Source organism: Bombina bombina, chromosome 4 (genome assembly GCF_027579735.1).
Source record: "Bombina bombina isolate aBomBom1 chromosome 4, aBomBom1.pri, whole genome shotgun sequence".
Lineage (NCBI taxonomy): Eukaryota > Metazoa > Chordata > Amphibia > Anura > Bombinatoridae > Bombina > Bombina bombina.
The window spans coordinates 645,881,751-645,903,412 of NC_069502.1; the positions used below are offsets into that span (position 1 = coordinate 645,881,751).

General features: G+C 35.0%; 1 protein-coding gene across 6 annotated transcripts in view; it reads right to left on the reverse strand.

Annotated features, from left to right (window-relative positions):
- The window catches only part of LAMA2 (laminin subunit alpha 2), a 1,406,020-nt gene that overhangs the window by 698,853 nt on the left and 685,505 nt on the right, over nt 1–21,662 (reverse strand). For all 6 annotated transcript variants that reach the window (XM_053710700.1, XM_053710701.1, XM_053710696.1 and 3 more), the window contains exon 14: nt 8,073–8,284. In XM_053710700.1, the coding sequence (XP_053566675.1) occupies nt 8,073–8,284 (212 nt within the window). The remainder of the gene's footprint in view (nt 1–8,072; nt 8,285–21,662) is intronic.

The following is a 21,662-nucleotide window of genomic DNA, read 5'->3' on the forward strand; positions in this document are numbered from 1 at the left end:
TAATTTGACAACTGAAGGTCTATTGTAGTTCTGTCTTCCCTTGCCACAGTTTGGGTGTGTTCCAGATACACTCCTATTTATATATATTTTTATTTATCTTAACCCTGGTCATGTAATTTACCAGTCAGGAATGATGTGAGAAGGAGCAATGTTATATCAAATCCTTAGCTTTTTTATTTATCAAGCAATCCCATCATCCAAGAGATTCCAATCAGCGCAGGAACCTATCTAGCAAAGAACACCAAGCACCCAATGGATCTCCTTTGATATTCCTCAGTGTAAATTTTCTGGGAAATTTAATCCATGCTCTAGCAATGCACTCAATGTTGACTAACGTCATGTATTCTAGCTTTAAACCCTTTCAGTCAGCCAAAATTATATATATATATATATATATATATATATATATATATATATATATATATATAGCCCTTAAATTAAAGGATAACATAAAGGTCCAGGTGCTGATTGGCATTAAGTGGAAAATCTTCTTAACTTATAAAGTTTTTGAAGAATCCTGATTGGTTAAAACTGAATCTTATTTATCAATGTTTATTTCGATTAGAAGGTTTTATACAAGAATAAATGTTTAGGAGACACAAGAGATTTCTAGCTTTATAAAATCAAATTAAGAAAATAAATAAATTAAATAAAATAGTTAGAAATATGAATGCTTCACTGCATAACAATATATGTGACAAAGTAACTTGAAAGTCTCAATGCGGTGGGGGTGAAAGGAACAAAAAGTAATTTTCAGGTACGCTAAATTACTGTGATGCATATATAAATAATACATCTGAAACTGGTAATAACTTTCATTTCCCATATCGCATTCCTCCCAGCTATTAAAAATGAATGAAACATCAATACAAAGTGAAAATACCGCAGCCTACAAATCACTGTATTTGAAGAAATAAAGGCAGTCAAATTCTTGAATCCAATTCTTTTTCAACTACATCTGCTTTGCCTCCTCTTATGGTTAATAAAATTTGGCGTGATGTGAAACTGCTGTACACAAAAGCATTTTACTTTGCAATACAATGCATTTGTATTCCACAAGCTTTTCCAATTTTCATTAGGTTCTGCTATTTGGAAAATGGAGTTTTAATGTGTTTAACAGTTTCCACAGTTATTCATTTAAGAACGCTGCAGTGCAATTGTTCCTCGGTGAGCTCATTCTTATTCCTTATACATTTCGATGTAATACATAATACTGGCATTTAAGGGTGCTGAATCTCAGACCTTTAAAGCAGGAAATTATTGACTTTTTGTATTTCTAACCCACCAGGTTCCATTGGCTGTTTGTTTTAAATTTAACACAATATATAAGTAGTATCAAGGCATATCTCAACTGATCATTGAAGAGTTATACAAGGCCAATACAGTTTATGGAGTAGTCATATTGATTTTGGAGAGTTAAACATTTATTGTAGGTTATGTTTGTATTAAAAGAACACTAAAGTCAAAATTAAACTTTTATGAATCAGATAGAGCAAGTCAATTTAAACAACTTTCCAATGCTTTTAAATGATCAAAATGTGCACACACTTTTTATATGCAAACTTTCTGAGGCACCAGATTCTACAGAGCATGTGCAAGAATTCACCGTACAAACGTAATTGCATTTTGTGATTGGCTGATGGCTATCACATGATGCAGGGGGAAGGAAAATGGAACTAAATAAAATTTGTCAGAGAACATCTATTTTTTTAAATTCAGACTAAGGGGCCAATTTATCACTCCCCGAATGGCCCCTAATGTATCTGTTTCCGCGCGAGACTTCAGGCTCACCGGAAAGGAAATAAGAGTTAAGAAGCAGCGGTCTTAACTCATACGCCTCCTCTGGGACTGCGTTCTGCAATCTGCCTGATCGTATACGATCAGGTTGATTGACACCCCATGCTAGCGGCCTGCAAATTGGCCGCAAATCTGCAGGGGCAGGCATTGTCTGGTGAACTGCTTGTGCAAAGTTAAATGCCGACAGCATATGCTGCCGGCATTCAGCGAGTGGATCATGTCCACCAGGCATTGATAAATCAGCCCCTATGTGCTTTTGCATTGTATTTTAATTAGTAAATATGCAATTCTACTGCATTTAATGGTTCTTTAAGTGAACGTATAGCAAATTTGATCAGAATTGTTGTGTGTAAATAAACTACTGTGGTGAACCTAAAGCTTTTGTCGTCTAAAACCCCCTTTGTAGGAGAGAATGTAAGAAATGGGTGTCAATTTTTAAAAATAATGTCAGAATTTGGCTAACCTAAAATATTTCATTTTAATCTAATTTTACGTCCATAATTACTATAAGCATCAATATTTTTATCATGTTGGGTTATTTATTATATTTAAGTGTTGTAGTTTAGATTACAAGTACCCCAGTATTATTTGTTTTTGCTGTTTGTTTGTTTTTTAAGTGGCTTTGTATTGTACATTTTAATGCATCCCTTTATCATTTTTCTTGCTCTGTAAGACTTGGCAATAAATCACTAAACATCGAAATATTGCCCTATAAAGTGCAACTGTAAAGTCTCTTTAATTCCTGTACAAAGATCTTATGAGTCTCTCTCACTGTTTTAAGTAAGTAGATAAGAGAATTCACATAACGTGTATGTTCCTTTTGGGACATTTAAGCAGAAGTTGTTATGTTTGAAGATAAATTCTGCCAGTTGTAGTATAGTGGAATAGGGGAATATTCTCTGTATTATCCCTCTTGGAGAGAAGTTTCTGATAATCTTCATGGGGGATATTTGTATAGAGGGCAGTAACATCAATAGTGACTAGAACTGAGTTTAATGCTATTTTTTTACTTTTGAGTTTATGTATATCAGTGGTGTCCTGTAGGAAGCTTTTTGTACAATGCACCAGGCTTTCAGTATGTGTACAATGAGTCCTTGTTTGTTTTCTGTAAGCGTGTTGATGCCAGAGATTATAGGATGGTCTGGGTTATCTGGATTGTGTATCTTTGGAAACAAGTAAAAAATTGCCTGGAGATGGGAATTTGGTATTAGTGTAAGGAGTTGCTGTTGAATGTGTTTTGGTAAGTTGTTGATCATTTTTATCAGCACTTTTATTTTGTAATCATAGTAGGGTCAAATAGGAGTTTCTTGTAATAATTTTCATCCAAATGCTGTCTGCTAATTTCTCTGATGCAGTCATCAGTGTTCATAATTACAACTGTTCATCCCTTGTCCGCTGATTTAATGGTAATCTGTGGGTTGTTGTTTTTTTGCGTATATTTCTTTCTTTCTCTTCCATTCAAGTGAGGTTTATCTGCTTTTTCTTCAGTGCTTTTCCAAGTATCTCAGATTTGATGCTTTTGTGGAAACATTCAGGCCTAGATTACAAGTGGAGCACTACTGACAGTTCAAGGTGCCCTATCAATATTGCGGTTTTGTACGCATATTACAGATTGAAAGTAAAATGTTTGCGCGCAAGCAAAAGTCGATGGGTGCTATCTTCTTCTCCCTTAGACTTCAATGGAAAGTGCAAACTGGAAATAAAAACACGCTTACCAGACAGGAGTTAAATGTACAGCTCTAACCGAAGGAATTTATGAATATTTTACTTTCTAATGTTCTTCACTTGGATAAAATATTCTATTTATAAATATATATATATATATATATATATTTGATGTATTTTTTGTAAAAGTTATATATATATATATATATATATATATATACAGTATACTGTGTATATATATATATATATATATATATATATACAGTATATAGTAATATATATAGGTATATACAGATATATATATATATATATATATATATATATATATATATATATATATGAATAACTATTTCAAACTACATAGCACATTTATGTAAAAAATATACAGTGCATACAAACTAAAACACATTTTAAGGAGTCAATTTATCAAGCTCCGTACGGAGCTTAATGCCCCGTGTTTCCGGTGAAGAAGTTATAAAGCAGCCATCTAAAAAACACTGCTCCACAACCTGTCTGCCTGCTCTGAGGCGGCAGACAGAAATCAACCCGATCGAATATGATCGGGGTGATTGACACCCCCTGCTAGCGGTCGATTGGCCGCAAATCTGCAGGGGGCAGCATTGCACCAGCAGTTCACAAGAACTAATGGTGCAATGATAAATGCCGACAGCATATACTGCTGGCATTTAGAGATGTGCAGCGAACATGATACTCTACATCGTATCATGTCCGCTCGCATATTAATAAATTGATTAAATTTGTTTTCAGGTATTTAAGTGGAAAGGGCTCTAAAAGTATATATACATACAGTGGGGCAAAAAAGTATTTAGTCAGCCACCAATTGTGCAAGTTCTCCCACTTAACAAGATGAGAGAGGCCTGTAATTTCAATCATAGGTATACCTCAACTATGAGAGACAAAATGTGGAAACAAATCCAGACAATCACATTGTCTGATTTGGAAAGAATTTATTTGCAAATTATGGTGGAAAATAAGTATTTGGTCAATATCAAAAGTTCATCTCAATACTTTGTTATATATCCTTTGTTGGCAATGACAGAGGTCAAACGTTTTTTGTAAGTCTTCACAAGGTTATCACACACTAATGCTGGTATGTTGGCCCATTCCTGCATGCAGATCTCCTCTAGAGCAGTGATGTTTTGGGGCTGTCGCTGGGCAACACGGACTTTCAACTCCCTCCAAAGGTTTTCTATGGGGTTGAGATCTGGAGACTGGCTAGGCCACTCCAGGACCTTGAAATGCTTCTTACGAAGCCACTCCATTGCCAGGGCGGTGTGTTTGGAATCATTGTCATGCTGAAAGACCCAGCCACGTTTCATCTTCAATGCCCTTGCTGATGGAAGGAGGTTTGCACTCAAAATCTCACGATACATGGCCCCGTTCATTCTTTCATGTGCACGGATCAGTCGTCCTGTTCCCTTTGCAGAGAAACAGCACCAAAGCATGATGTTGCCACCCCCATGCTTCACAGTAGGTATGGTGTTCTTAGGTTGCAACTCAGCATTCTCTCTACTCCATACATGACGAGTTGTGTTTCTACCAAACAGTTCTACTTTGGTTTCATCTGACCATATGACATTCTCTCAATCCGCTTCTGGATCATCCAAATGCTCTCTAGCATACTTCAGACAGGCCTGGACATGTACTGTCTTAAGCAGGGGGACACGTCTGGCACTGTAGGATCTGAGTCCCTGGCGGTGTAGTGTGTTACTGATGGTAGCCTTTGTTACGTTGGTCCCAGCTCTCTGCAGGTCATTCACTAGGTCCCCCCGTGTGGTTCTGGGATGTTTGCTCAAAGTTCTTGTGATCATTTTGACCCCACGGGGTGAGATCTTGCGTGGAGCCCCAGATCGAGGGAGATTATCAGTGGTCTTGTATGTCTTCCATTTTCTAATTATTGCTCCCACGGTTGATTTCTTCACACCAAGCTGCTTGCCTATTTCAGATTCAGTCTTTCCAGCCTGGTGCAGGTCTACAATTTTGTTTCTGGTGTCCTTCAACAGCTCTTTGGTCTTCACCATAGTGGAGTTTGGAGTGTCACTGTTTGAGGTTGTGGACAGGTGTCTTTTATACTGATAACAAGTTCAAACAGGTGACATTAATACAGGTAATGAGTGGAGGACAGAGGAGCCTCTTAAAGAAGAAGATACAGGTCTGTGAGAGACAGAAATATTGCTTGTTTGTAAGTGACCAAATACTTATTTTCCACCATAATATGCAAATAAATTCTTTCCAAATAAGACAATGTTATTGTCTGGATTTGTTTCCACATTTTGTCTCTCATAGTTGAGGTATACCTATGATGAAAATTACAGGCCTCTCTCATCTTCTTAAGTGGGAGAACTTGCACAATTGGTGGCTGACTAAATACTTTTTTGCTCCACTGTCTATGTATATATGTGTATAAATGTGTTTACATGTGTATATATATATATATACATATATACACATATAAACATAAATACACATATATGCACATAAATACATATGTATATACACATACACATTATAGCACTTTTCATTCAAATAACTTGTCATATACCATATAACTTTGAAACCTTGTAACTTTTTTTAATATTATGTGAATATTTTTTATTAGATAGTTTATATATGAACGTAACTGTGCATTTATGTAGTGTTTAATGCAACTTTTTGCCTTAACCCTTTATGCAAAATCATCAGCCACACTAACCCGACAAGCGCAAATTTAGTTTGCGCTTGTGCGGTTGCGTTTACTTTCAACTTGTTATATGTGCACAAGTTAATGTGGGCCACTTGTAATCTAGCCCATATATGAGTATGTATATATATATATATATATATATATATATATATATATAGATATAGATATAGATATATAGATATATATAGATAGACAGATATATGTATATGTGTGTGTGTGTATATATATATATATATATATATATATATATATATATATATATATATATTTAAAAATCAAAAGAACATTTTCATCCAAGTGGAGAACAAAAAATATTTGCAGTATTTCTTAATGCACTTTTAGCTTTAACACAGTTGTCCTCACGCACATGAGCGAAAGCCAGCTAAAGCTTTTGCCTCACGGTCCATATAAGTCTATGAGGAAAGGGAAAGTTAGAGTTGTAGCACTATCTGACCTCCAGATGTTAGTGCACCTGAGTCTTTTGATAACGCAGAAACTTTTTACTTTCAAATTGTAATAAAAGGTTAGTAGTGCTATTGATGTAACTAGAGCATTGTTACAATGCTACTAATTTTTCATCCACTTGTAATCTAGGGCTCCATGTCTTAATCCAGGTTTGTATTTAGTCCTGGTTTGGGGTCCAGACTGGATTTTTTGTGGAGTTTCTATGTTGTGGAGACTTGGAAGTACTAATATTTCCTCCACTATCAAATATCTCTTTAAAATGTTGTGTTCAAATATAATCCTCCAGTTCTCCACAGAATTTGATTTTGATTAATATGTCAATTTATTATGACCCAAATTTGAGTGTAAGCTGTCAAAAAGACTTGTTATTGGGAATCTGTGTTAAACAAACCATTGTGAAATGAGGGCTACCTGTACTGAAAAATAACAGCAATTGATAAAGAATTACCTTTATTGAGCAAAACAACTATTTACAAATAAAGAACAAGTTTCAGATGTTTTGGTGAACTTTTATTTTGATATACTGTTGGAAACATTTTATTAAAATGTAAACTGATCATACCATATGGTTATGGATGTCTGATTAGTCACTCAGATTTGTCCAATTATGGAGAAAATATTTTTTTCCAGAATTAGATGAGTTGATAACAAATGAAGTTGTGTGGATCCCTTTTCATGTGGATTATGAATTGGTTATATAGTAGACTTTTTTCTTTCATGATTCAGATAGAGCATGGGATTTTAAACATCTTTTCAATGTACTTGTGTTATTTAATAAGAGAATTAAGCAAATTAGATAAAAGAAGTAAATTGGAAAGTTGTTTAAAATCGTACGCTCTGTAACTAAACTTATTCCTTTAGAAGTGTTGAGGAATAACAATCCCTAATTTTATTTCCCTGTAAGGCAGGTTGCCGGTTTTTGTGTTACCAGGTTATCTGTAGAAAATCACCAACAGTGTGCCAAGGAACCTTTAAGCGAAGGAAACTTAGTTTTAGCATTTAATTTATAATTATGCAATGTTGACTTACATTGAAATGCAATTGCATACCTATTTTGCGTTTTTTAGGTACCAATATGTGTATTGTTTTTCTTTTTCTTGTCTTTGTTTTTATTGATTTTCTTGTTTTATATTGTTTATGGCACATTGTTGGTGTAAAATATAAATAAAAAAAATAAAAAAATAAAAATTGTACGCTCTATCTGAAGAAAAAGGGTTTCATGTCCCTTTAACTATTGTTTTTAGCAAGTACCAATTCATCACTACATCTAAGAATATGATCAGCATGTGTCATTGTTTATATATATATATATATATTTTTTTTTTAATGCAAGTTTTTCTTTTTAGTTAATTGTCCCTTTAAATCAATAAAACATGCCCTTCAACCATTTGCAATATATTTATATAATTAAAATTGTAATAACTGCACTTTCTCTTCTTACCTGTAGGTGGCTTCCATTTCGCTGCTATATGTTGCTCGAATGAGAAGTCTGTTTATATTTGACATCACCATCATAAAGTTCCTTCTGCTGACCGGTAATTCTGTCCCATACACAGTAAAAAATTCTGGACGCAGCACAAGCATTTCAGTGTGCTCCTCAAATGGCTGCAAATGAATAGCTTCCTGTGCCGCTCTGATACGCATGCCACTACCCTATAAAATAATGTTCAGTGTCAATATACAGCATAATTCAAAGTGAATAGACAAACAATTTACACTGTAGAAATGCAACCTCTTATATTAGGCAATATAGCTGTTTGCTAGACAGTAAATTGAGTTTACACTGTGTGCAACAAATCTGCAATGCAGTTAATGTTTAAACATCTTAGTTGCCAGTTTATTAATTACACTTCCCATTTCCAAGAGCTAGACCAACCCACCAGTGGTAACATCTAAAATTCAGACCATAGTACGTAACACACTAGTGCAAAATAGTTTTTGAATGCACAGCAATTAATAGTCACAATGATTTACACAAGTGCTACCTATGCTATGCACAACACCTCAATTAAAGGGACAGTCTACACCAGAATTTGTATTGTTTAAAAAGATAGATCATTTCTTTATTACCCATTCCCCAGTTTTGCATAACCAACACAGCTATATTAATACACTTTTTACCCCTGTGATTACCTTGGGGCATATTTATCAAAGTGCGAGCGGACATGATACGATGTAGCGTATCATGTCTGCTGCACATCGATAAATGCTGACTGCATATACTGTCTGCATTTATCATTGCACAAGCAGTTCACCAGAACTTCTTGTGCAATAAAGCCCCCTGCAGATTCGCCGCCAATCGTCTGCTAGCAGGGAGTGTCAATCAACCCCATCATATTCGATCAGGTTGATTTCTATCCGCCGCCTCAAAGCTGGCAGACAAGTTAAGGAGCAGCGTGCTTCATAACTTCTGTCTCCGGCGAGCCATGCATTCGGAGCTTGATAATTTGCCCCCCTTGTATCTAAGCCTCTGTAGACTGCCCTCTTATTTCTGTTCTTTTAAAAGACTTGCATTTTAGCCAATCAGTGCTAACTCCTAGGTAACTCCACGGGCATGAGCACAATGTTATCTATATGTCACACGTGAACTAACGCCCTCTAGTTGTGAAAAAATGTAAAAATGCATTCAGATAAGAGGCAGCCTTCAAGGGCTAAGAAATAAGCATATGAGCATAACTAGGTTTAGGTTTCAGCTAAGGATACCAAGAGAACAAAGCCAAATTGATGATAAAAGTAAATTGGAAATATGTTTAAAATTACATACCCTATCTGAATCATTAACTTTTATTTTTTACTAGACTGTCCCTTTAACAAAAAGAAAATAGTGAGATAAAAAAATTGGATTTTGGTGCACAGAAATGCTAATACTTGAAAAAGAATCTTTGTATAGGCCAATATTAATCACTTTTTAATAATTTGTGCCCCTTTTTCCTTTTTTGATTGCCAAAGGATACTGGTGAGACACACCCCTGACAAATCCTACTATTAGCCAGAAAAGTGGTGTAATTTCACCAAAAAGAAAGCTAGTAGGCTCCCCTTTTCACATAATTGTAGCCTCTGGGAGTATCATATTTCCAAATAAGTCCCTCAGTTATACCTTGGGGGTTAACTTTGCTCTGTAGCAGAACTGGGTTGTACCAGGAAATGTTTGTGACCTTAATATTTTTAGCTTAAAGGACAGAAGGGAAATAATTCATATGACAGAAACTCTCAAGTATATTATGGTCTATTATGTTCTATTTGATCATAATTAAATATTTCTACATATATCTGATGTGTTTTTTAAACAAATATATATTTATACCTATATACTGTATATACAGCAGATGATTTATATATATATATATATATATATATATATATATATATATATATGGATATCTATTTAAAAATACATAGAACATATTGTGCTATGTGCAGAACATTGGAATGTGAAATAGTTACAGTAAATACATAGTTAAACATATCTATATACACAGAAATACATATTTAGCAATGTATCTGTATGTATCTCTATGTTAAAGCCTTTTGCCTGCCTTTGTTTTTCTTACACCTGAGACCTCATATCTTTGAGCCCTTATAACTTTTTTGTGCAATATTTTTTTTAAATATTTTTTATTAGATGGTGTTATTATGAAAGTAACTGTACTTTGTAATGTATTTTTGTGACACTTTGTGGTTTTGGAAAACAATCAACCACAGCTCTGAGATTGTGGTAAGGATTGAAGCGATTTCTTGAAATATCAGCACAATTAAAACTACTCGCAAAAAGATGATATCGCTTGCGCAGACACGTTTGCGCCTCTCTTGTAATCTAACCCTATGTTTTTTTGACACATTTTTGTAGAATTTTTAAAATGTATTTAACAAAAAATGTTTTAGGTTTTCTGTGCCACCATAATCCAATTTTTACTCTCACTTTTTTCTTTATTTATATTTTTTTATATCATGATATAGTTTGTAATGTTTTGTTGATTTTTTTGTTTTTAATTTACAAATTTTTATGTTAGCTCTTATGAGGTACATATATCTTTTGCCTGCTGTTTTTTGTGTTTGTGATTGACCTTTTGTAAAAATAAAAACTTTGTAAAAAAATAAAGTTAAAATTATGTTTCAAAAGATTCTTAAAAATGTGGAAGGGCCAGGAAGTGTGAATGTTTTAAGCTATATGACTGATTTTACAGTGGTAAGTGATTCACAAACTGGTTTGAGAAGAAGAAAAGTTCAAATTGAATGTTTTTTTATTTAAAATGGGGATAAAGCTTAGAATACATACACCATGAACATTTTTGATAAATGGACAGAACTGGAGTTGAGTAGTGGGGCAGTAAAGAAGGGAGCTGTTGAAGTGTTTGCTATTGAGCTCAATAATAATTTGAAAGTGGGTGAAAGTTGGCAGAATGTTTGAGAAAGCGAAGATGAAAAAATATTTCTGGCCCTTCATTAATTAGAGTTTTGAAGGAAAAATGTTAAAGTATTGTTGTAAAGGCTGATTCTAACTTTGTTGTATAATAGTTTTCTGCTACTGATCATGTCAAATCAGAAAGGAAAATGTTTTCCTGATACTGATAGTTTTTTTATAGTTAAGTATATGTGTATAAGAATAAATGTGAGAGAGTGCGTTGCTGGGTGTATGGTGCAGTATGCAGCTACTGGTGTGTTATATAGCTTGATTTTTGTGCAACAGATAATAAGAGGGCTGAATCTTTAATGTCATCCTGGTTTATTGTGAAGATTGAAAAGAGTTAAAGTATTAGATGGTGGTTATCAGGGCCACTATGAGGGGGTGAAAGGGGTAACTCCAGTTAATGGCCCAGGTCCTTACAGGGTGCTGTCATTTCGCTTTGGGGCCTTAATGGGGCTCCGCATTGACTGTTGCATTAAAATAGTCTGATGCAGCTGGGTCCTCTCTAGGCTGCATCATGTCAGCTGGTAACTACAAGTTTCAGAATGCCATGCAGCAATGGCCTGCTAATCAGAGGTTAGAGAGGCACTTCCACCTGGAGTAGACTGAAGTGGAGGGAGAAGAGGCTTGTGTGTGGAGCTGTTTCGAGTGCTGTGCTAGGGAGGAAAGGACTTCCAAAGATAGTCATGGGGACCTGGAAGGAAGTCCCCGTCCCCCAGCATATAGAGGCTTCCTGAGCTGAAACAACACAAACACTAAGATTGCGCTAAAATATGAGCTGAATTTGCACAGAAAAGCAATATTCTAAATGAGTAATACAGTCTTTTTCAAATACTAACTCCTAATGCCTAGTTCTGATATTTATATAGAGCAGTTAAGGTGGAATCATATAATCTTCTTTCTTAGTCTTAATATCCTTAGGGATTTTTAAGGTGGACTGAAACAAACCATATAAAAGAGAGGACTAACAATTTGTGTGTAAATATAAATTGATTTATATACATAATATAGATTTAGTATATATATATATATATATATATATATATATATATATATATATAAACATAGAATATTACAATAATATTTATAACTAATAAAAAAATATAGATGAAAACAATATTTAATATTTATAATAAATTTCATTTAATATATATTTTTTTTAATTATTTATAACCAATTAAGATATAAATACCATTGAGACATAAGATACATTCAAATTTATTTCAAAGATATATAAACTTCTTTTAAATGTAAAATTCCCTTTCAAAGATCATAACTTTAATAAAAAACACACAATATCTAGAAGAAACAATTGATATCCAAATCTTGATTTAGTCTATTAGGTCTAAGGGTCTTTAACTCATTTTTATTTACCTTCTAGTTTTAGTAGTTTGTTATAAATATTACCTCCCCTCAAATTTATATTTAATTTAACTATCCCTACATAATAAAAACATTTCACATCTGTTTGGTTATAATGAAGAAAAATTTCTCGGAACTGTAAGATCTTTGTTTCTTTCTATATCTGGGTTGTCAATAGATAATATATGCTCTCTGACTCCCTCATTTATTGTTTGCCTCATTTGCATTGGATCAGATAGACTATATTTTATCTCCACATCTAATTATATCGCTTATGGGATAAGACTTTCCTGTGACATGAGATTTAACAGGAATAGCTGGGGGAAAAAACCCTCTTATATAATTCCCTCTTAGGTCTTTCTCTTTACTTTTTTTATTATTATTATAGGAGCCCTTTAGTTCCTTAGGGGACAGTGCTTATTAACAATATTCTGAATTAAGAATTTGTTTTGGCTGTACTGAGTGATGAATGGAATGAATAGTTTATGGTTATCATTCTCCATTGTTTTTCTCTCCTTTTTTCTTACTAATACATTTTCCCTATTTATATTTTTTATTTCTTCTCTGATTATTTTCAACTCTTTCATTATTATATCCCCTATCAAGAAACTTTTATTTTAATATTAGCAATTGCATATCAAAGTCTTCATCCCTATAACAATTCTTCTTGATCCATGTAATTTGGCCCTACAGGATGTTTTCTTTACATTTGGTGTGGTGGAAACTCGTACTGTGAATGTAATTATTCACATCCACTTGTTTGAAAAAATTATGAGTTGACACCATACCCTCTTCCACATATATCTCTAAATCTAGAAAATGTATTCTTAATGGGCTAATCTTAAAGACAAATTCTTTTTGTTCTGATTCATAGAATGGAAACATTCCCTTAGACTTTCTTCACTCCTTTGACAGTTTTTTAAGTATGAAGGTAGTGTGATAACATAATTTTGTAAAATGGAATCTATATATTGGAAATGGTTTGCCGTCAGGGAGCTTATTCCAGAAATAATAGATCTTACTCGAGGATCTATAAGGGATTTGTAGATTTTTGGTAAGCTGTACACAAATGGACTAAAGATAGAATTTAATATTGATTGTTTCTTCTAGATATTGTGTGTTTTTTATTAACGTTTAAAACATTTTTTAGAGAAAGTTTATAAACTTTTGATATAAATTTGAGTGTATCTAATGTATTGATGGTATTTATATTGTATTATAATTTTTCAAAAATATTAAATTAATTTATTATAAATATGAAATATTGTTTTTATCAATCATGTTTTATCAGTTATAAATATTATTTTAATACTCTCTTTGGACATTTTTTTTATATAAAGGAAAAGGAGTTAGAGTTGCAACACAAGTTATGTGTAAAGAAATATTGAGCCGGTAGAGCGGTTCACTTTTGGTTGCCTGCATGCCTAGATGAGGGGTCTTCTAACCGGAGAGCATCTGGTATAAGTAAGCTTTGACACCTTATCTCCTTTGCGCTTGCAATTTCTGTCCGATGCCTGGATTCTGATTTGCTTATCAGTTGAAGAAGAAGGCAGCTACGTAATGGTGGGGGGAGTCCGGCATCCATATTTACTGGGTATTAGAGTAGTTAGCGCCGCTGATTAGGACAGAAGCAAGGCGGCAAGGCAGGAGGGGTATAGTGTAGGCGGACCTCCGTTTTGTTATTTTCAATATAAAAACATGTTAAAGTAAGTGTTGACTGTCCCTTTAAGGCATGTTTTGTGAAGTTGTAAAGATGCTAAGACTATATGAAAAATCTTTTCAGGATGATCATAGGTTTGACAAGGACCCAGTTAATTTAATTTTGCGTGGAGCAGTTAGAGTAAAACAAAGACAGATGTGTTTATTGGTGTTTTGTATGGAACACTGAATGTTTGTTATTAATGAAGAAATGTATTACTGTTTATGTTTTAAATGATGTGCTTGCAAGAAATGTTTTAATTTATTGTGATTATGATTTTATTAATGAAATAAATGGAAACATGTCTATTTTAGCTGTACAAAGCTCTAAATTAAAGAACTGCTAAGTATTTCAGACACTAGAATGTCTTTCTAGATGAGATCAGACTGATATCAATCAAGAAATGTCTCTGTTGCATTATGCACAAGTGAACTTCAAGAGGCTGCACCCTTAGTAAGCACCACCCCAAAGGACAAGTCACTAAGTTCTGTCAATCAACAGTTGGGTGATTTCCAAGTTCTGCATTCTTGAGTTGGAATCATTGTGTGGGGCACAGTCCATCAACAAATTATGTAATACCAGAGGAGTCACAGCATGTGTTGAATGTCTAAGTACTATATAACAACACTATACTCATCCAATTATTACATTCATGTCTAAAGTTCATCCATCTGAGATTTGACGATTCTAGCAGTATAGTACATCATAGTTCAATGCCAGGATTGTCCAATTACATGTAGATTAGTTTTATGTACCCTTTTGGCCTGCAGTGTCCACATAATGCACCATATTGATAAGTTACATAGTAACATAATAGGTGAGGTTTAAAGAAGAAAGGAGTCTATTAAGTTCAACTTATACACATCCTACTTGATTTACAATAAAAAAAAATCTGGCAATTGAACTACATTAATACAATTTGAAAGTCAACCCAACACACTTAACACAGGCAATCAATTCCCTAAATTTTGTTTCTAGACAGAAATTTATCTAAGCCATTTTTAAATTTATCTAAGGTATTGGCAGTAACTACCTCCTTAGGCAATGAGTTCCATGATTTGATTTCTCTTATGGTGAAAATACATTTAATGTTGCTGAAGTTTACATTTGCTTTCTTCTAGCCTCAAATAGTGACCTGTTGTCAAAAACAATTGCCTTGAAATAAACAGAAATTCTGCTATTAACTCTGTATATGGGCCTTAAATATATTTATATAAAATAATGATATCACTTAAGTGCCTTTTTTTTTAGAGAAAGCAAACACAATTTTTCTAACCTCCCTCATAGTCAAAATCCTTCATTTCCCATATTAGTTTTGTCATCATTCTCTGAACTTTAATTCTGCAAGGTCTTTTTTTTTAAAATTAGTCCCTAGAACTGCACTCCATATTTAAGTTAAGATCTTACCAGGACTTTATATACAGAATTATGCTTTCCTGCCTTGTATCAATGCCTCTTTTAACCCCTTAATGACCAAGGATGTACACCACACGTCCTCAAAAAAATACAGTTAATGACCGAGGACGTGTGGCGTATGTCCTTGGTCTGGAAAGCAGCTGGAAGCGATCCTGCTCGCTTCCAGCTGCTTTCCGGTTATTGCAGTGATGCCTTGATATCGAGGCATCCTTCAATAACCCCCTTTGGCCATCCGATGCAGAGAGAGCCACTCTGTGGCCCTCTCTGCACCGGACATCGGTGGCCGGTATAGTTGGTGGGTGGGAGCAAGTCTGGGAGGCGGGTGGGCGGCCATCGATGTGCCGAGTGGAGGGAAGGGGGGCGGGATCGGGGGCGGAACAGATGGGAGCGTGCACGGGAGCGCGCGCGCGTGTGCACGGGGGGCGGCAGGCGGGCGCGTGCACGGGGCGGGAGCGGGAGGGAACCGCTACACTACAGAAAAATAAAACTGTTAAAAGTTAAAAAAAAAAAGTTTTTAAAGTTAGAAATAAACAGCTAAGGGATCAGGAAGGGGTGGGGGGTTGGTCTTGGGGGGGGGGGAAGCTACACTACAGAAAAGGGCATTTTTTTTAAAAAAAAGGCACATTTGTTGCTAAACTGGGTACTGGCAGACAGCTGCCAGTACCCAAGATGGCGCCCATTAAGGCAGAGGGGGAGGGTTAGAGAGCTGTTTGGTGGGGGATCAGTGAGGTTGGGGACTAAGGGGGGATTCTACACAGCAGCATATGTAAATATGCCAAAAAAAACCTAAAAAAAGCCCAAATATAGCTTTTATTTTAGTACTGGCAGAGTTTCTGCCAGTACTTAAGATGGCGGGGACAATTGTGTGGTGGGGGAGGGAAGAGAGCTGTTTGGGAGGGATCAGGGGGTCTCATGTTTCAGGTGGGAGGCTGAGCTCTACACTAAAGCTAAAATTAACCCTGCAAGCTACATAATTAACCCCTTCACTGCTAGCCATAATACACGTGTGAAATGCAGCGGCATTTGGCGGCCTTCTAATTACCAAAAAGCAACGCCAAAGCCATATATGTCTGCTATTTCTGAACAAAGGGGATCCCAGAGAAGCATTTACAACCATTTGTGCCATAATTGCACAAGCCGTTTGTAAATGTGAAAAATTTAACGTTTTTTTTTAATTTGATTGCATTTGGCGGTGAAATGGTGGCATGAAATATACCAAAATTGGCCTAGATCAATACTTGGGGTTGTCTACTACACTACACTAAAGCTAAAAGTATCCCTAAAAGCTCCCTACATGCTCCATAATTAACCCCTTCACTGCTGGGCATAATACACGTGTAGTGCTAATTTTGAAAAATAATGGTTTGGAAATAGCAAAGTGCTACTTGTATTTATGGCCCTATAACTTACAAAAAAAGCAAAGAACATGTAAACATTGGGTATTTCTAAACTCAGGACAAAATTTAGAAACTATTTAGCACAGTGTTTTTTGGTGGTTGTAGATGTGTAACAGATTTTGGGGGTCAAAGTTAGAAAAAGTGCGTTTTTTTTAATTTTTTCCTCATATTTTATAATTTTTTTTATAGTAAATTATAAGATATGATGAAAATAATGGTATCTTTAGAAAGTCCATTTAATGGCGAGAAAAACGGTATATAATATGTGTGGGTACAATAAATGAGTAAGAGGAAAATTACAGCTAAACACAAACACAGAAGAAATGTAAAAATAGCCTTGTTCCCAAACGGACAGAAAATGGAAAAGTGCTGTGGTCATTAATGGGTTAATAAATGCTATATCTTATTAGCCTCAGAAGCTGCTGCCTTGCATTGCACACTCATTCTTAGTTTGTTAGCTTGTCTGTAAGTATACTTAAATCTCTTTCCTCCTCTCTTTTGTGAAGTCTTGTACCATTTAAATTAAAGGTAGCCTGCATATTTTTACTTCACAAATGTAGAACCTTATATTTACTAGTATTAAATCTCCTTTGCCATTTCCCAGCCCATTGTTCCAATGTTTATGACACCCATTGCAAAACATGGCCTAATCACCTTACACATCTTTGTATTATGCAAAAATAGAGATCTTGCTATTTAATCCTCCCTCCAAGTCATTTATACAGAGTTTAAAATTGATTCTTGGGAGACCCCACTAATTACGTTTGTCCAATCTAGGTATGATCCATTTACTGCTATTCTTTGCTCCCTGTATTTTATTCAACTGACATTTTCAGTTATTCCAAGTTCCTTAATTTTGTACAATAATGTATCATGTAGAACTGTATAAAAAGTCTTTACAAAATCTTATTGTATCACATCAACTGATTCATACAGGTCTATAGCTTTCAGGACCAGCCTGATTTGCTTTTTAAAAAGTGTCATCACATCAGATTGTGTTGTCATAAACCCAGATAATTTATCCCTATAATATTCAAGTAGTTAATTCTTAAACTATACTATGATTAAACAAACATATGTAAAAATTATAGAATAGGCTTTGGCCTAGTCTTTGTCTAAGAAGGACACTCCCATGCAGCCTGTGATTGGTGTATGGTAGGGCCCACCTTAAGTAAATTAAGTATAAAATGGGGGTGAACAGAAACTATACACATTCTTTTCCTTCCTCACCTCCTGGAAGCAACTGATCTTAGAGAGAGAACTGGCTGAGTATATTATCATTATTGTGCATTCTTCTTGGGACATATTATCTGTTTTACTATGTTTAGTCAGTAGTATTTCTTAACCTGGGTTTATTTAAGCTAGAGTTGCCCTGTATAAATTGGACTGGATGTTGTAGCTTCTGGTATTTTCTTGAAGGTTGTTTAATACTTTTGTAGCTTGTAGGCAATTGTTAATTTGTCATGCCCTTATTATTTGTCTTCTAAAAATATTATTTAAAAAAGTGGATGACCCATTTTGTTTTAATATCCTGGTACCAATTACCACCACACAACTTTGTGCCAGTCTAGGGTACTATGTCTGTGGATAATACATCTTGAAAAATTAGCACTTTGCGGTAGAAATAGTTTAATGTCAAACATACAATTCAAACTAACAAAAGTAATTTTATAAAAGGGGTGGCAAAATACTGTTGGCAACAGCTTCTCAATCCTGATCATCTTTATTGTGAGATTTTGCTAAGATGGTACAAATTCATCTAGCTTTACAATTAGCCAGAATGAAGGCTAAAGATATGGACAGATTAAAAAGACATGAACCACTACCATGAGTTAGCACCGGGACCTGTATTATAGTTCTTTAAAATACATTGGGGGAAACCTATGATCTCCCTCATTCACTCACAGTAATAAACAATAAGTACAACTTCACCCAAACCAATAAACTCTAGTGACATTAACCGTATCCCCACTACATTACTCCAGCCCACTAAGAAACCACAGCTTTGAAACATCTAGCAAAATTTCTTTTACCCAATGAACAGTGTCTTTGTGACACTTACTGTGCAAATTCTCGCCTAGATTATGAGTTTTGCGCTATAGAGAGTGCGAAACGAACTCAACAAAAGTTGCGTTAATTCACCCCCCATAGCGCTGCCATAACAAGTTTCTGAAAAGCCTCCTTGTGCGTGCGATATGGTGGCGATAAGCTCCGTACCACACAAAATCCAAGGGCTGAGAATACGTGCTCGTGCACACTTTCCCCATAGACATCAATGGGGAGAGAGTGTTAAAAAAAATAACACCTTAAGCGCTGAATGAAAAGTTCCGTATACGCAGCCCCATTGATGTCTATGGGAAAAAGTTACGTTTAAACCTAACACCCTCACTTAAACCCCTAGTCTAAACAGCCCTAATCTGCCGCCTGACATCTCTGACACCTACATACAAGTTATTAACCCCTAATCTGCCGCTCCCAACATTGCCACCACTAATAAAAGTTATTAACCCCTATTCCGCCACTCCCCGACATCGCCACCACTATAATAAAATTATTAACCCCTATTTCCCGCACCCCAACATCGCCGACACTATAATAAAGCTATTAACCCCTATCCCGCCGCTCCCTGACATCGCCGCCACTAAATACAGTTATTAACCCCTAAACCTCTGACCTCCCACATCACCACCACTAAATATATCTATTAACCCCTAAACCACCAGCCCCCACATAAAAAAAACTAAATTAAACTATTAACCCCTAAACCTAACAACCCCCTAACATTATATAAAAATTACAATATCCCTATCTTACTTACCTGTGAAATTAAAAAAACCTAAGTTTAAACTAACAATTAACCTAACATAACTATTATACTAAACTATTATAATAAAACTAAAAAAACTACCAATTAAAAAAACTAAATTACACATACAAAAAAACTAACGCTACTACAAAACTTTAAATCTAAAATTACAAAAAATAAAAAATACTAAATTACAAAAATGATCAAAAATAAAAACAATTACACCTAATCTAATAGCCCTATAAAAATAAAAAGACCCCTTAAAATAAAAACACCCCTAGCCTACAATAAACTACCAATAGCCCTTAAAAGGGCCTTTTGTAGGGCATTGCCCTAAAGAAATCAGCTCTTTTACCTTAAAAAAACAAAGACCCCCCAACAGTAAAACCCACCACCAACCAACCCCCCAATATAAAAAACCTAACTCTAACAAAAACCTAAGCTACCCATTGCCCTGAAAAGGGCATTTATATGGGGATTGCCCTTAAAAGGGCATTCAGATCTTTTACATTGCCCTGAAAAGGGCATTCAGCTCTTTTAAAAAAAGCACAAACCCTAATCTAAAAAAAAATCCCACCCAAAAAAATAAAAAAAACCCCATAAAACTAGCCTCCGAAGGTCCACTTATAGTTTCTGAAATCCGGACATCCAGGCGGCGAGAAGTCTTCATCCAGGCGGCATCTTCTATCTTCATCCAGGCGGCATCTTATATCTTCATCCCAGTGGCATCTTCTATCTTCATCCCGGTGGCACGGAGCGGATCCATCCTTGAAGACATTCAGTCGCTGCCGTACACTGAATCTTCAATGCAAGGGAGCCATTTCAAAATAGCGTCCCTAGCATTCCTATTGGCTGATTTAATTCTTGAAATTCAAATCAGGCAATAGGATGAGAGCTACTGAAATCCTATTGGATGTTCAAATCAGCAAATAGGATGAGAGCTACTGAAATTCTATTGGCTGATTTGAATAGCCAATAGAATTTCAGTAGCACTCATCCTATTGGCTAATTTGAACAGCCAATAGGATTTCAGTAGCTCTCATCCTATTGGCTGATTTAAATTTCAAGAATTAAATCAGCCAATAGGAATGCAAGGGACGCCATTTCAAAAGATAGATGCTGCCTGGATGAAGACTTCTCGCCGCCTGGATGTCCAGACTTCAGAAACTGTAAGTGGATCTTCGGGGGTTGGTGTAACATTTTTGGGTGTGTTTTATTTTTTAGATTAGGGTTTGGGCTTTTTTTAAAAGAGCTGAATGCCCTTTTAAGGGCAATACCCATACAAATGCTCTTTTCAGGGCAATGGGTAGCTAAGGTTTTTGTTAAATGGGTTTTTTATTTTGGGGGGTTGGTTGGGTGATGGATTTTACTGTACTGTACTTTTTATTTTTTTAAAGGTAAAATATCTGATTTCTTTAGGGCAATGTTTATTGTAGGCTAGGGTTGTTTTTATTTTGGGGGGTCTTTTTTATTTTTATAGGGCTATTAGATTAGGTGTAATTGTTTTTATTTTTGATAATTTTGTTTGTTATTTCTCGTAATTTAGTGCTTGTTATTTTTTGGAATTTTAGACTTAAATTTTTGTAGTAGTGTTAGTTTTTTTTAATATGTAATATATATATATATATATTTTTTAATTTATTTTTTTATTGAGGTTAAAATAGCAAATACACAACAGTCTCATCAACAGGTTACACTTCACATTACACATTGAACTGACATGACATGACAATTTAGGCACCTCAGTTTTAGATCTTGTAGGTACGCAGTGTCCTCAGACAAACAGGTCCTATCAGGGGACCGAAACCTAACAGAGCAATTGAGGACATGTTAATGAAGATAATAGTAGACAGTTGTTGTTTCAGCGTTTACAGGGTTAATTCAAATTCTGGAGTAAACACCCAATAGCAAGGTAAAGAAATATAAACCAAGTTACCTATCAACAC